Source organism: Saccoglossus kowalevskii, chromosome 22, assembly GCF_978046115.1.
Source record: "Saccoglossus kowalevskii chromosome 22, keSacKowa6.1, whole genome shotgun sequence".
Classification (NCBI taxonomy): Eukaryota; Metazoa; Hemichordata; class Enteropneusta; family Harrimaniidae; genus Saccoglossus; species Saccoglossus kowalevskii.
The window spans coordinates 8,037,941-8,056,106 of record NC_140662.1 but is presented as its reverse complement, the minus strand read 5'-3'; the positions used below and the strand labels follow the sequence as shown (position 1 = coordinate 8,056,106).

At 35.0% G+C, this 18,166-nt stretch overlaps 1 protein-coding gene across 1 annotated transcript in view; it reads left to right on the top strand.

The window, feature by feature from the left end:
• Positions 1-18,166, top strand: part of LOC100369220 (neuronal acetylcholine receptor subunit alpha-10-like) — a 35,708-nt gene that overhangs the window by 13,716 nt on the left and 3,826 nt on the right. The window contains exons 4-5 of the mRNA XM_085496145.1: positions 16,352-16,461; positions 16,942-17,144. Coding sequence (XP_085352271.1) covers positions 16,352-16,461; positions 16,942-17,144 — 313 coding nt within the window. The remainder of the gene's footprint in view (positions 1-16,351; positions 16,462-16,941; positions 17,145-18,166) is intronic.

Here is an 18,166-nt window from a genome sequence, read left to right as displayed (position 1 = left end):
TAATAATAATAATAATAATAATAATAATAATAATAATAATAATAATTGTACAGCAGATATGACACTAGTTTGAGATATATTTGAGTTATCAGTGAAATCTCAATACCTAAAGATTGGTTTCTTTTTACCAAATTAAAATATAATTGTAAGATACGGCAACAAATTACATTTAATTTATTATCTATAAAACAAAATCTGTATGCGGGAAATGTTTCACATCTACAGTCGATCGCATTTCAGGTATGAGTTAATCAATATATGTGATTACAGAAAAACGAAGATACATATATTACAAAACAGGGTATTCGAACTCGTTACCGCGGCTAAGCACCTCGCCATTGTAGGCATACGTGCTCCTCATCACTGTCCCAAACCAATTGGAAATGAAGTCTAATGAGAACAGCCCAACAGCGACTGGTTGTTAATGTATAAACTGAAAATCTGACATAAACCAACAACGGACACTACACATATAGACAACGTACTCATGGCCTATTATGAATCCCAAACAGTTAAGATTAACCTCCGGGACAATTCTTCCCACCAGCAAAAGACAACCACTGTGCGGAATTAATGTAATTATAGGCTAACAAAAATACATACATTACAGCACTAAACATTGGATTCGAACTCGTAATCATGGCAACGCACATCACCGCTGCAGGCGTTGGTGCACCACATCATGCCACAGTCACTGTCCTAAAAACAGTTGGAAATGGAGTCTAATGATCACTGCCACACAGTGACTATTTGCTAATACAGAAGTCGAATCTCTGACATATAGGAACAACGTAAAATATATAACAACACACACATAATCCGAGTTGATGATCCATTATGAATCCTACACTGTTATATATTTAACAGAAAGTATGCTTACGGCTGGCGGACGTTCATTAAATTTACAAGACAAGAATTTGCGATGGCAACCTGGCGTAGCACTTAACACCGCATCGTACAGTAAACATCGCATCGTACAATAAACCTCACATCGTACAGTAAAACCTCACATCGTACAGTAAACCTCACATCGTACAGTAAACCTCGCATCGTACAGTAAAACCTCACATCGTACAGTAAAACCTCACACCGTACAGTAAACCTGACATCGTACAGTAAACCTCACATCGTACAGTAAACCTCACATCGTACAGTAAAACCTCACACCGTACAGTAAACCTGACATCGTACAGTAAACCTGACATCGTACAGTAAACCTTACATCGTACAGTAAAACCTCACATCGTACTATAAAACCTCAAATCGTACAGTAACCAAATCATCGTACAGTAAACCTCACATCGTACAGTAAAACCTCACATCGTACAATATAACCTCCAGCGTACAATAAACCTCACATCGTACAGTAAACCTCACACAGTGCATTAAACCTTCCATCGTACAGTAAAACCTCACATCGTACAGTAAAACCTCACATCGTACAATAAATCTCGCATCGTACAGTAAAACCTCACATCGTACAGTAAACCTCACATCGTACAATAAAACCTCACATCGTACAATATAACCTCAAATCGTACAGTAACCAAATCATCGTACAGTAAACCTCACATCGTACAGTAAAACCTCACATCGTACAATATAACCTCCAGCGTACAATAAACCTCACATCGTACAGTAAACCTCACATCGTACAGTAAACCTCACACAGTGCATTAAACCTTCCATCGTACAGTAAAACCTCACATCGTACAGTAAAACCTCACATCGTACAGTAAAACCTCACATCGTACAATAAATCTCGCATCGTACAGTAAAACCTCACATCGTACAGTAAACCTCACATCGTACAATAAAACCTCACATCGTACAGTAAACACAACATCGTACAATAAACACAACATCGTACAGTAAACCTCATATCGTACAGTAAAACCTCACATCGTACAATAAAACCTCACATCGTACAGTAAACACAACATCGTACAATAAACAACACCTCGTACAGTAAACTTCGCATCGTACAGTAAACCTTGCATCGTACAATAAAACCTCACATCGTACAATAAAACCTTGCATCGTACAATAAAACGTCACATCGTACAATAAAACCTCGCATCGTACAATAAAACCTCACATCGTACAATAAAACCTCACATCATACAATAAAACCTCACATCGTACAATAAAACTTCACATCATACAATAAAACCTCACATCGTACAATAAAACCTCATATCGTACAGTAAAACGTCACATCGTACAATAAAACCTCACATCGTACAATAAAACCTCACATTGTACAATAAAACCTCGCATCGTACAATAAAACGTCACATCGTACAATAAAACCTCGCATCGTACAATAAAACCTCACATCGTACAATAAAACCTCATATCGTGCAGTAAAACGTCACATCGTACAGTAAACAACACCTCGTACAGTAAAACCTCACATCGTACAATAAAACCTCATATCGTACAGTAAAACCTCACATCGTACAGTAAACAACACCTCGCACGGTAAAACCTCACATTGTACAGTGAACCTCCAATCTTACTCTATTGGTTATACGACCAGCGTTAGTAATAATCTAGAATTACCCCTTTCCACGGATGAAAGCAGAGATGTCGCGTAAACTGTTTGAAACATGACAAGCATAACTACATTCGGTTCTTTGACAGATCAAACAGTAATTCAGAATGACAGTTCAACCGTTACATCATATTGCAGTTGATTATTTTCATACCAATATTTTAAATCGCCGACTTTTATAATTTATGTGTATTTTATATGGCATTACCTATGACTTGGGGATATAATATTGTAATCGAAGGCATGTTTGATTTCAATTCAAGGAGCATCTAGATAACGAGACATGTGTTTCGGTGGACGTCATTATTAAAGCATTGAGGGCTTCGTTTGGCGTGTACCACTCGCTGAGAGGAATGTGTTGTAATCTGAGTAGAGAATATAAATATCTTACTGGAATACAGAGAATCGTGAATTTCAAATACAACAACATTAAAGGAATGATTTTGTTATTCATCTTCGAGCAGCATCTTATGCTGGTTGATTTGTTTTACTTGCTTATAAGCTTCTCTCCTACTGAGATTCAAAGTAAGATATTTGTAATATAATTCCAGATCATTGTTTATCTCTACCTCAGCTCAAAAATGTATTTATATAAGGATATTAACACATTTAATCGAACCATTGCATATTCTCAGTCACGTAACATACGATACTAACACATTTAATTGAACCATTCTATATTCTCAGTCACGTAACATACGACACTAACACATTTAATCGAACCATCGCATATTATCAGTCACGTAACATACGATACTAACACATTTAATCGAACCATAGCATATTCTCAGTTACGTAACATACGATACTAACACATTTAATCGAACCATTCCATATTCTCAGTCACGTAACATACGATACTAACACATTTAATCAAACCATTCCATATTCTCAGTCTCGTAACATACGATACTAACACATTTAATCGAACCATCGCATATTATCAGTCACGTAACATACGATACTAACACATTTAATCGAACCATAGCATATTCTCAGTTACGTAACATACGATACTAACACATTTAATCGAACCATAGCATATTCTCAGTTACGTAACATACGATACTAACACATTTAATCGAACCATCGCATATTATCAGTCACGTAACATACGATACTAACACATTTAATCGAACCATAGCATATTCTCAGTTACGTAACATACGATACTAACACATTTAATCGAACCATTCCATATTCTCAGTCACGTAACATACGATACTAACACATTTAATCAAACCATTCCATATTCTCAGTCTCGTAACATACGATACTAACACATTTAATCGAACCATTCCATATTCTCAGTTACGTAACATACGATACTAACACATTTAATCAAACCATTCCATATTCTCAGTCTCGTAACATACGATACTAACACATTTAATCAAACCATTCCATATTCTCAGTTACGTAACATACGATACTAACACATTTAATCGAAGCATTCCATATTCTCAGTCACGTAACATATGGATATTAACACATTTAATCGAAGCATTGCATATTCTCAGTCACGTAACATACGATTTTAACACATTTAATCGGAGCATTTCATATTCTCAGTCTCGTAACATACGATACTGACGCATTTAATCGAAGCATTGCATATTCTCAGTCACGTAACATACGATACTAACACATTTAATCAAACCATTCCATATTCTCAGTTACATAACATACGGATACTAACACATTTAATCGAACCATTCCATATTCTCATTTACGTAACATACGATACTAACACATTTAATCAAACCATTTCATATTCTCAGTTACATAACATACGATACTAACACATTTAATCGAACCATTCCATATTCTCAGTTACATAACATACGGATACTAACACATTTAATCAAACCATTCCATATTTTCAGTTACGTAACATACTATACTAACACATTTAATCGAAGCATTGCATATTCACAGTTACGTAACATACGATACTAACACATTTAATCGAAGCATTGCATATTCTCAGTAATGTAACATACGAATACTAACACATTTAATCGAACCATTCCATATTCTTAGTGACGTAACATACGATACTAACACATTTAATCGAACCATTCTATATTCTCAGTTACGTAACATACGGATACTAACAAATTTAATCGAAGCATTGCATATTCTCAGTAACGTAACATACGATACTAACACATTTAATCGAACCATTCCATATTCTCAGTTACGTAACATACGATACTAACACATTTAATCGAAGCATTGCATATTCTCAGTAATGTAACATACGAATACTAACACATTTAATCGAACCATTCCATATTCTTAGTGACGTAACATACGATACTAACACATTTAATCGAACCATTCTATATTCTCAGTTACGTAACATACGGATACTAACAAATTTAATCAAAGCATTTCATATTCTCAGTAACGTAACATACGATACTAACACATTTAATCGAACCATTCCATATTCTCAGTTACATAACATACGGATACTAACACATTTAATCAAACCATTCCATATTCTCAATTATGTAACATACGATACTAACACATTTAATCGAAGCATTGCATATTCTCAGTAACTTAACATACGATACTAACACATTTAATCGAAGCATTGCATATTCTCACCCACGTAACATACGGATACTAACACATTTAATCGAACAATTCCATATTCTCAGTTACATAACATACGAATATTAACACATTTAATCGAACTATTCCATATTCTTAGTTATGTAACATACGGATACTAACACATTTAATCGAACGATTCCATATTCTCAGTTACATAACATACGGATATTAACACATTTAATCGAACCATTGCATATTCTCCGTTACGTAACCTACGATACTAACACATTTAATCGAACTATTCCATATTCTCAGTTATGTAACATACGGATACTAACACATTTAATCAAACCATTATATATTCTCAGTTACGTAACATACGGATACTAACACATTTAATCGAACCATTCCATATTCTCAGTTACGTAACATATGGATACTAACACATTTAATCGAACCATTGCATATTCTCAGTAACGTAACATACGATACTAACACATTTAATCGAACCATTCCATATTCTCAGTTACATAACATACGGATACTAACACATTTAATCGAACCATTCCATATTCTCAGTTACGTAACATATGACACTAACACATTTAATCGAACCATTCCATATTCTCCGTTACGTAACATACGATACTAACACATTTAATCGAACCATTCCATATGCTCAGTTACGTAACATACGATACTAACACATTTAATCGAACCATTCCATATTCTCAGTTATGTAACATAATATACTAACACATTTAATCGAACCATTCCATATTCTCAGTTACGTAACATACGATACTAACACATTTAATCGAACCATTCCATATTCTCAGTTACGTAACATACGATAATAACACATTTAATCGAACCATTCCATATTCTCAGTTACGTAACATATGACACTAACACATTTAATCGAACCATTCCATATTCTCCGTTACGTAACATACGATACTAACACATTTAATCGAACCATTCCATATGCTCAGTTACGTAACATACGATACTAACACATTTAATCGAACAATTCCATATTCTCAGTTACATAACATACGAATATTAACACATTTAATCGAACTATTCCATATTCTTAGTTATGTAACATACGGATACTAACACATTTAATCGAACGATTCCATATTCTCAGTTACATAACATACGGATATTAACACATTTAATCGAACCATTGCATATTCTCCGTTACGTAACCTACGATACTAACACATTTAATCGAACTATTCCATATTCTCAGTTATGTAACATACGGATACTAACACATTTAATCAAACCATTATATATTCTCAGTTACGTAACATACGGATACTAACACATTTAATCGAACCATTCCATATTCTCAGTTACGTAACATATGGATACTAACACATTTAATCGAACCATTGCATATTCTCAGTAACGTAACATACGATACTAACACATTTAATCGAACCATTCCATATTCTCAGTTACATAACATAACATACGGATACTAACACATTTAATCGAACCATTCCATATTCTCAGTTACGTAACATATGACACTAACACATTTAATCGAACCATTCCATATTCTCCGTTACGTAACATACGATACTAACACATTTAATCGAACCATTCCATATGCTCAGTTACGTAACATACGATACTAACACATTTAATCGAACCATTCCATATTCTCAGTTACGTAACATACTATACTAACACATTTAATCGAACCATTCCATATTCTCAGTTACGTAACATACGATACTAACACATTTAATCGAACCATTCCATATTCTCAGTTACGTAACATACGATAATAACACATTTAATCGAACCATTCCATATTCTCAGTTACGTAACATATGACACTAACACATTTAATCGAACCATTCCATATTCTCCGTTACGTAACATACGATACTAACACATTTAATCGAACCATTCCATATGCTCAGTTACGTAACATACGATACTAACACATTTAATCGAACCATTCCATATTCTCAGTTACGTAACATACTATACTAACACATTTAATCGAACCATTCCATATTCTCAGTTACGTAACATACGATACTAACACATTTAATCGAACCATTCCATATTCTCAGTTACGTAACATACGATAATAACACATTTAATCGAACCATTCCATATTCTCAGTTACGTAACATACGATACTAACACATTTAATCGAACCATTCCATATTCTCAGTTACGTAACGTACGATACTAACACATTTAATCGAACCATTCCATATTCTCAGTTACATAACATACGGATACTAACACATTTAATAGAACCATTCCATATTCTCAGTTACGTAACATACGATACTAACACATTTAATCGAACCATTCCATATTCTCAGTCACGTAACATACGATACTAACACATTTAATCGAACCATTCCATATTCTCAGTCACGTAACATACGATACTAACACATTTAATCGAACTATTCCATATTCTCAGTTACATAACATACGGATACTAACACATTTAATTGAACCATTGCATAATCTCAGTTACGTAACGTACGATACTAACACATTTAATCGAACCATAGCATATTCTCAGTTACGTAACATACGATACTAACACATTTAATCGAACCATAGCATATTCTCAGTTACGTAACATACGATACTAACACATTTAATCGAACCATCGCATATTATCAGTCACGTAACATACGATACTAACACATTTAATCGAACCATAGCATATTCTCAGTTACGTAACATACGATACTAACACATTTAATCGAACCATTCCATATTCTCAGTCACGTAACATACGATACTAACACATTTAATCAAACCATTCCATATTCTCAGTCTCGTAACATACGATACTAACACATTTAATCGAACCATTCCATATTCTCAGTTACGTAACATACGATACTAACACATTTAATCAAACCATTCCATATTCTCAGTCTCGTAACATACGATACTAACACATTTAATCAAACCATTCCATATTCTCAGTTACGTAACATACGATACTAACACATTTAATCGAAGCATTCCATATTCTCAGTCACGTAACATATGGATATTAACACATTTAATCGAAGCATTGCATATTCTCAGTCACGTAACATACGATTTTAACACATTTAATCGGAGCATTTCATATTCTCAGTCTCGTAACATACGATACTGACGCATTTAATCGAAGCATTGCATATTCTCAGTCACGTAACATACGATACTAACACATTTAATCAAACCATTCCATATTCTCAGTTACATAACATACGGATACTAACACATTTAATCGAACCATTCCATATTCTCATTTACGTAACATACGATACTAACACATTTAATCAAACCATTTCATATTCTCAGTTACATAACATACGATACTAACACATTTAATCGAACCATTCCATATTCTCAGTTACATAACATACGGATACTAACACATTTAATCAAACCATTTCATATTTTCAGTTACGTAACATACTATACTAACACATTTAATCGAAGCATTGCATATTCACAGTTACGTAACATACGATACTAACACATTTAATCGAAGCATTGCATATTCTCAGTAATGTAACATACGAATACTAACACATTTAATCGAACCATTCCATATTCTTAGTGACGTAACATACGATACTAACACATTTAATCGAACCATTCTATATTCTCAGTTACGTAACATACGGATACTAACAAATTTAATCGAAGCATTGCATATTCTCAGTAACGTAACATACGATACTAACACATTTAATCGAACCATTCCATATTCTCAGTTACGTAACATACGATACTAACACATTTAATCGAAGCATTGCATATTCTCAGTAATGTAACATACGAATACTAACACATTTAATCGAACCATTCCATATTCTTAGTGACGTAACATACGATACTAACACATTTAATCGAACCATTCTATATTCTCAGTTACGTAACATACGGATACTAACAAATTTAATCAAAGCATTTCATATTCTCAGTAACGTAACATACGATACTAACACATTTAATCGAACCATTCCATATTCTCAGTTACATAACATACGGATACTAACACATTTAATCAAACCATTCCATATTCTCAATTATGTAACATACGATACTAACACATTTAATCGAAGCATTGCATATTCTCAGTAACTTAACATACGATACTAACACATTTAATCGAAGCATTGCATATTCTCACCCACGTAACATACGGATACTAACACATTTAATCGAACAATTCCATATTCTCAGTTACATAACATACGAATATTAACACATTTAATCGAACTATTCCATATTCTTAGTTATGTAACATACGGATACTAACACATTTAATCGAACGATTCCATATTCTCAGTTACATAACATACGGATATTAACACATTTAATCGAACCATTGCATATTCTCCGTTACGTAACCTACGATACTAACACATTTAATCGAACTATTCCATATTCTCAGTTATGTAACATACGGATACTAACACATTTAATCGAACTATTCCATATTCTCAGTTATGTAACATACGGATACTAACACATTTAATCAAACCATTATATATTCTCAGTTACGTAACATACGGATACTAACACATTTAATCGAACCATTCCATATTCTCAGTTACGTAACATATGGATACTAACACATTTAATCGAACCATTGCATATTCTCAGTAACGTAACATACGATACTAACACATTTAATCGAACCATTCCATATTCTCAGTTACATTACATACGGATACTAACACATTTAATCGAACCATTCCATATTCTCAGTTACGTAACATATGACACTAACACATTTAATCGAACCATTCCATATTCTCCGTTACGTAACATACGATACTAACACATTTAATCGAACCATTCCATATGCTCAGTTACGTAACATACGATACTAACACATTTAATCGAACCATTCCATATTCTCAGTTACGTAACATACTATACTAACACATTTAATCGAACCATTCCATATTCTCAGTTACGTAACATACGATACTAACACATTTAATCGAACCATTCCATATTCTCAGTTACGTAACATACGATAATAACACATTTAATCGAACCATTCCATATTCTCAGTTACGTAACATATGACACTAACACATTTAATCGAACCATTCCATATTCTCCGTTACGTAACATACGATACTAACACATTTAATCGAACCATTCCATATGCTCAGTTACGTAACATACGATACTAACACATTTAATCGAACCATTCCATATTCTCAGTTACGTAACATACTATACTAACACATTTAATCGAACCATTCCATATTCTCAGTTACGTAACATACGATACTAACACATTTAATCGAACCATTCCATATTCTCAGTTACGTAACATACGATAATAACACATTTAATCGAACCATTCCATATTCTCAGTTACGTAACATACGATACTAACACATTTAATCGAACCATTCCATATTCTCAGTTACGTAACGTACGATACTAACACATTTAATCGAACCATTCCATATTCTCAGTTACATAACATACGGATACTAACACATTTAATAGAACCATTCCATATTCTCAGTTACGTAACATACGATACTAACACATTTAATCGAACCATTCCATATTCTCAGTCACGTAACATACGATACTAACACATTTAATCGAACCATTCCATATTCTCAGTCACGTAACATACGATACTAACACATTTAATCGAACCATTCCATATTCTCAGTTACATAACATACGGATACTAACACATTTAATTGAACCATTGCATAATCTCAGTTACGTAACGTACGATACTAACACATTTAATCGAACCATTCCATATTCTCAGTTACGTAACATACGATACTAACACGTTTAATCGAACCATTCCATATTGTTTGTATTTGTTTCGTTGATAGTTTTTCTCCCATCGCACACCGATTTGAATCTAAATCTTGATAATGAATATTGTTGTAACATCAATTATACATGTTCTATATCACGTGGTATTTTACACCATTTCAAGTGAGGTCTCACATAAACTCTACGCTGTCATCGTAAATTGTCAATCGCTTGACAATATGGCACTCAAAAAATAATTAATATTCATCATTAATCTATATGATTTATTTTTTGGTGATAGTTTCTTTGCCACAGTATATTATCTGCTCATAAAGTGTAAATTAAACGATATTATGATCTAGAACATTTATTCAGTCCTCACGCAAAGTTCAAACCCAGTGATAAGCTTTAAGGAGATAGTTCTCTGTGGTGAACTCAGTCCATGCAACCCGTAATGATAAGCCCTTGTAAACCCGTTATGATCAGTCCATGCAACCCGTGATGATAAGCCCTTGTAAACACGTAATGATCATCCCATGCAACCGGCAATGATAAGCCCTTGTAAACCCGTAATAGTAAGCCCTTGTAAACCCGTAATAATAAGCCCTTGTAAACCCGTAATGATCAATCCATGCAACCCGTAATAATAACCCCTTGTAAACCCGTTATGATCAGTCCATGCAACCCGTGATGATAAGCCCTTGTAAACACGTAATGGTCAGCCCATGCAACCCGTAATGATCAGCCCATGCAACCCGTAATGATAAACTCTTGTAAACCCGTAATAATAAACCCTTGTAAACACGTAATGATCAACCCATGCAAGTCGTAATTATAAGCCCTTGTAAACCCGTAATGATTAGCCCATGCAACCCGTAATGATAAGCCCTTGTTGTAAACCCGTAATGATCAGCCCTTGCAAACCCGTAATGATAAGCCCTTGTAAACCCGTAATAGTAAGCCCTTGTAACCCGTAATGATAAGCCCTTGTAAACCCGTAATAGTAAGCCCTTGCAACCAGTAATGATAAGCCCTTGTAAACACGTAATGATCAGTCCATGCAACCCATAATGATAAGCCCTTGTAAACCCGTAATAGTAAGCCCTTGTAAACACGTAATGATAAGCCCTTGTAAACCCGTAATAGTAAGCCCTTGTAAACCCGTAATAATAAGCCCTTGTAAACTCGTAATGATCAGCCCATGTAAACCCGACCTGTTCAATATTGAACAGTTTAATTTCTTCTCAAAAATACAAAATAAATATATCACGAAGATTAAATAAATAAATTCCCTTGATATAGGATTGGTATTTAATTATCTTAAATTTTGATTTTTACAGTTATGTAAATGTCTGGTGACACCAATAATGTCTGGAAAAAACACATTATTACACTGGTTTAAATTGTGTACATCCAAATAAGTCTACCCCGTACTTCATATCAATAAACAAGATACAAATAGCATACCATGGATATACACATGCGTATTTATATACTCAACTACTACCGGTAACACATGAGCGGAGCGAAAAGACCACTCGGCATAGTCATCAATGGTGGGTACACGGTAGAATGAGTGTGAAATAATAATATTATGATAGTTTCTCTGATACACACTGTGCGAAGTTTATAATGTTGAACAAATGTTTCTGTCTGTATTACAAACTAGTGTTATAACACAACTAGAGTAAACGTATGACAAAGTTCGTGAAGTAGTCTTAGATCACTAAACGTGTGAACTCATACAGCTTTAGTTTAGAATAAAAATTGAGTGTTTCAGACCGAACATGCCTTGCCTACGTGTGGCAACAGTTTTCAAAATGAAAATGCAAACATTGTTGCACTATTGTAAATATCGGGGAAACAATCATAATATTATTACTTAATACCCACTGTAAGCACCATTGGTGACTATGTCGAGTAGTATTTCCGATCCATTCAGATGTTACCAGTAGTAACTATGGTGACAGGAAAGAAGCATTGACGCGCATATAGAACGTCACACTGTGACATCATTTGTTTACATATTTGTTACCCGGGTAGCGAATGTGTGCACGTGATAACAAATGTTCTTCACTGATCAAGAGCACCGACTTGCTATCTGCTTTGACAACTTTGCTCGTGAGTTGTTTTATTATCAGATATATACATGTATATTTAAGTGGGGGGGGGGGAGTCGTCACCTACGCATGCGTCAGATGGCCATAGCGTGTCATTGTTTACAAACAAGCGTCTACCCATGAGCTTTTGCGTTTTTAGCATGCGTTGTTATCGTCGCTTGGGACTCAATTCCCGTGCGTGCGCAGGTGGTGACCCTTCGGCTTTAATAGGATATTTTGTATCGCTGTTATTTCAAACGTAAATAAGCGCAGCGGCTTCAGCCAGTCGCAATATTTCAACTAAATGATAAGTAATCCAACGGCACGAGATATCACACATTGTGACAGGCCTTTCGCAATAAAGTAGCATTCTTGGTCCATATGGGATTAAATTACTATCAGAGAAACACGGTCACAATAAATGGATCACCTCATTGCTACCTGACAGCGTGACAGTAGTGTTTCGTTATTTCGGTACTTCTGATGACCTACGAATGCGTTCTAGCAGGCAAACCGTGTACATCACGAATATTCATAGACGTCAGACGTGGACTTGTTTTGAGAAAAGAATAATTAGTTGTCAGCATACGCTGTGTATAAAACAAATTACATATTTGTCACTAAAATTCATCGTGTGGAAATATTTTGTTTCATATTTCCATGGGGACTAATTACCACATGATATACGACTTTTTGTAAACTCTATTCGTATTTTTTTTATATTCCACAATATGAAAATTGCAGAAATGTTATTTATAATAATCATACTTACATACATACTAATATGAGTTTTAAAAAGAAATTTAAACATAAATGTTCAATGTAATATGGACCCATGCAGTATGCACCATTGTTATATGGACACTATGCTATATGTATATGAGGTTATTACGAAGATACCTCGAAGTATGCACGAAGATACGTATGTTACGTCGATGCGACAGTGTACTGTCTGAGTGCATACTTTGAGGTATCCTCGTAATAACCTTATTATTATACATCTTTTCCCTCCAAGGATACATCATGGGAATGCCGAAATCCAAATAATTTCTAACAGAATCAGCGAACTTCTTTGTGTCGAGTCCGGTCAAACCCTGGTGGCAGTAATGTTTGTTTGAGGACGCTTACGCGCGTAATCATTCTATATTTCCAACTCGCATTTCCTTATATGGTAGGACGAAAATTACGGCACGCTGTAACTTATGGCGTTACGGTGACAGATGTATAATAATTCCATGTAATATTGACCCCCTCTAATAGCCCCATGTAATAAAAACAGGTGAGGTGGGCCCTTGTAATATGGACCCCTGTGATATGGACCTTCTGTGATATGGGCTTCCTGTGATAAGGACCCCTGTGATATGGGCCTTTGTAATACGAACAGAAAGTTTAGAATTGTCATTCAGCTCGGATGTTTGAGTTCATTATCATCATTGGTTATGACGGACGATATTTGTCTATCCCATTTAGGAATTTTCCATTTATTTTCTCTGAAAATATGATTCACTTGAATAAACGTTGTAATTTAAGGCGAGTGATATTTCGAGTTAAACTCAAATAGTGTTCTCAACTGAATCGTGTTGTATTCATGTATCTCAAAGGACGATAATTATATGTGTACAGAGACTGGAATTCCGCCTTAGGGCGAGTAACTGATCACCTTGGCCCACACTGATGGCAAGTCATCGTTTCTATTTATCATCGCATACGATCTAATAATATACAGCTGCTGCTTAATACTGCGTGTATGGTTTACAGACTGGGAATTATGGTGCCTTCATTTTGTATTCATATTGGGTCGATCATTCAATATATGTTATGCATAGTACCATGTGTGGCTGAATATTAACGGTCCCATGTGCAATTTGTTTTTTTGGCCTGGGTAGTACTAAGAAAGAGAGGGCAGTATAGCGGCACATCGACGACAAAAATATATACAACTACAATTTTCCCGGAAGTCGAATATACGGCGTTTCGCATGCGCGCGCATTCCGTTTTGGGGTGTAACATAAACTTGCACGCGTGATATTGTGCTTCTGGGTGTACAAATCAACGTCACAAAAAAAATTCCCTTCTATCTACTTTTATCAGAAAACTGACGTGTTTGATTTTTCAGCCATGACAAACCAGGAGTATTTTTGCACCCCAATCTCGCTACTTCCGGGAAAGTAGTCTATTATGGTAACGGTTGGTAGACTGAGCGACTGACGCTAACATTCGATAAATAATTTCTTAGATTATCAGTGAAAACCGATTTTATCTGTCACATATTTAGATCTAGTCTTGCTCTTAAATGTTATTCTGTATGTAATTACAGTAATTCCGTCCATGTAGGTATGACTTAATTTTGAAGATCAAACTTATCAACACTAGCTATGGCAAACACGTGTATATACATTTACGAAACCCCAAGTCTACTTCCTGGAGGTCGCCATATGTGTGACTGTAAATCTCTGCTCCATCCATCTATTTCTCTGCCAGTCTTCTTAGTCGTATGTTGCTACAAATGAATAATGGAATAGCCTTAATGCTTCGAACGGCCGACAAAGCATTGCATGAGGGAGCGGGCATTCCCATGGGCAGGACAGTTCGGCGAATATTTCTGCCAAAAATAGCGACAGTATAGCTGACATGACAGTCACATTTTGTCCGTTGCATACTAGGGCCGAATCGAAGTCAATCGATATTTATTTATGTAGAAAATGAAACGATACAGCGACCCATCAAAATAGCAACAGTGATCGCCTCACTTGAAAATGTCGATCTAGTGTTTTCCTACAAACTTTAGTAACATATTTAAGTGGCAAAATGATGTTGTCTAAAACAATGTGTTTATGTTGTGCTATCTAACATGTTAAAAATTATTTTAATAGTTTGACGTAAAAAAAGGTTTCCAACATTAAATACTACGAACACTAACAAAACATTGAATATTCTTTGAAAGTAAATTACTGCCACGTATGTCGACGATGCGTTATAAAAACTGAAATGTTTTTTATGGTTTTGACGGAGATGCTGAATTGCTTATATTTTAGAAACCACTCCAATTTACGTTTCCCATAACTCGAAGTTTGGTTAACTGTTAATTGAACATCGAGTTATAATTTAGGCGTGGTTTCTAAAATATGGGCGTGCTCGTTTTGGAATTCAATGTTTTCGTAACTCGATGTTTGTTACTCGATGTCCGTAACTCGAACAATCCAGCACCTCGTTTTGATGCGGTGCATTGAGTGATGTCAATTCCATTTAGTTCCTCTCATAGATGCAACTTATGGTGGCGCGATTCTGTAATCGTATTTTTTTCTTTCATTCGCTAATTTAGAGATGGAAAGACGAATATCTTGAGTGGAATCCAGAGGAATACCCTGGAATTAAGGATATAAAAATCCCATCTGACTTAATATGGCTACCAGACTTAGCTCTCTACGACAAGTAAGGCATGTTATAGTATTTCAACAATATGTATGGAGGATACGTTACTTCAAACTACGCTGAACTAAATATTGCATCGCAATCCATCGCATCGCACCTAATCGCGTTGCATTAATCACATCGCACCGCACACATTGCATCATATTATACCTCCTATTTTCAAACTTTATTTATATCTACGCGTCAAATAACTAGATAACACCCCTTTTACGCGCTTTTTACTTCAGCTTGCGTGCCATATTTTATTTAGAGAACCACCCTCCACGCCCCGGGACCGCGACACAACTCGCCGCGAAACTCATCACTATACTGACACACCGCACTGCGACGCACTGCCCCACAAAACACAGCAACAAATCGTATTCCAACTTATCGTATCGTATTCTATTCTATTCTATTCTATTCTATTCTATTCTATTCTATTCTATTCTATTCTATTCTATTCTATTCTATTCTATTCTATTCCTAATTCTATTCTAGTGCATACGAAGATTATCGAGGCATTATGGGTGGTCAGCTAACTGTTGTCTATCCAAGTGGTGACGTCATGTGGGCAGCACCACTCATACTCACCAGTAAATGTCAGATTGACGTTACGTATTTTCCTTTTGACAAACAACAATGTCGTATGAAATTTGGTCCTTGGCAGTATGAGGGGTCAGAGGTCAATATGAGTGGTGGAGGTAAGATATCACACCAGTTAACATTCAACGTTTGTATATCTGCATGTCTGTCTGTTTGTTTGTTTTTACAATATACTACAGGCCATTAAGTGCAAAATTACGTTTGGTTGGATAAATATGAAATGCGATATATTTCGTCTTCTATTCAGATATATTGCATTCTTAGTATATTGTAATGTATACCTAGTTTAATTGTTAATACATGACTTGCGGGAGGAGATGGGTGCCCTTAACACTTGTGAATATATTTGGGGGTTTGTTCATTCATTCATAGTGTGGATTACACTTACGTTCCAGTCCAATAAATATGGCTTGAAAATGCTATTGTATTTCAGCATTCTTTACTGATATGATAAAGTTTCAACAAAGTTAACAATACACGAAACCCAAAACAGATACGCAAGCGTTTCTTCTTAATATTGCTTTCATTTATATTCTAAATAGTGTTTCAATCCGGAGTGTAGTGTTAAATAGTTTGTACGTACTAGGCCTTTCATAATTGCCAGCTTCAATGTGCCATGTGTGAATATTTACATTATGAAACAAAATTTATTTTCATTGCCAACTCCCTGATTTGAACTACAAAATTAATCTTCAAATCCATACATTAATAACACAATTTGTTAGCTTTGGTTCTTTCCATTCTTGTCCAATTTACACTGAGTTTCAAGTTACTAGGAATTACATATTTAAATTTACCAGTAGAATTTACGCTAACAGTAAGTGACCAACCTTGGTAACCTAGGAGACCGAATGCATGGTCTCCTTGACTCCCTTTTCATAGACAGACTATCTGTATGATAGGCCTGTCCGAACAAATATTCCAAAAAAATGTGTGCACGGTTTTAATGTTTGCTTCACCGGGGAAAGGGGTTGGTATCGAATATCTTAAAGCATATCCTAATTTCTACACTTTTAGTAAATTTATTTTTGAACCAGACTAAAAATTACTTACTAGTTTACTCAGCGAAAGTGTGATGTGTTTTATAATCCACAAATAACGAGACGAACACAAATCAAAA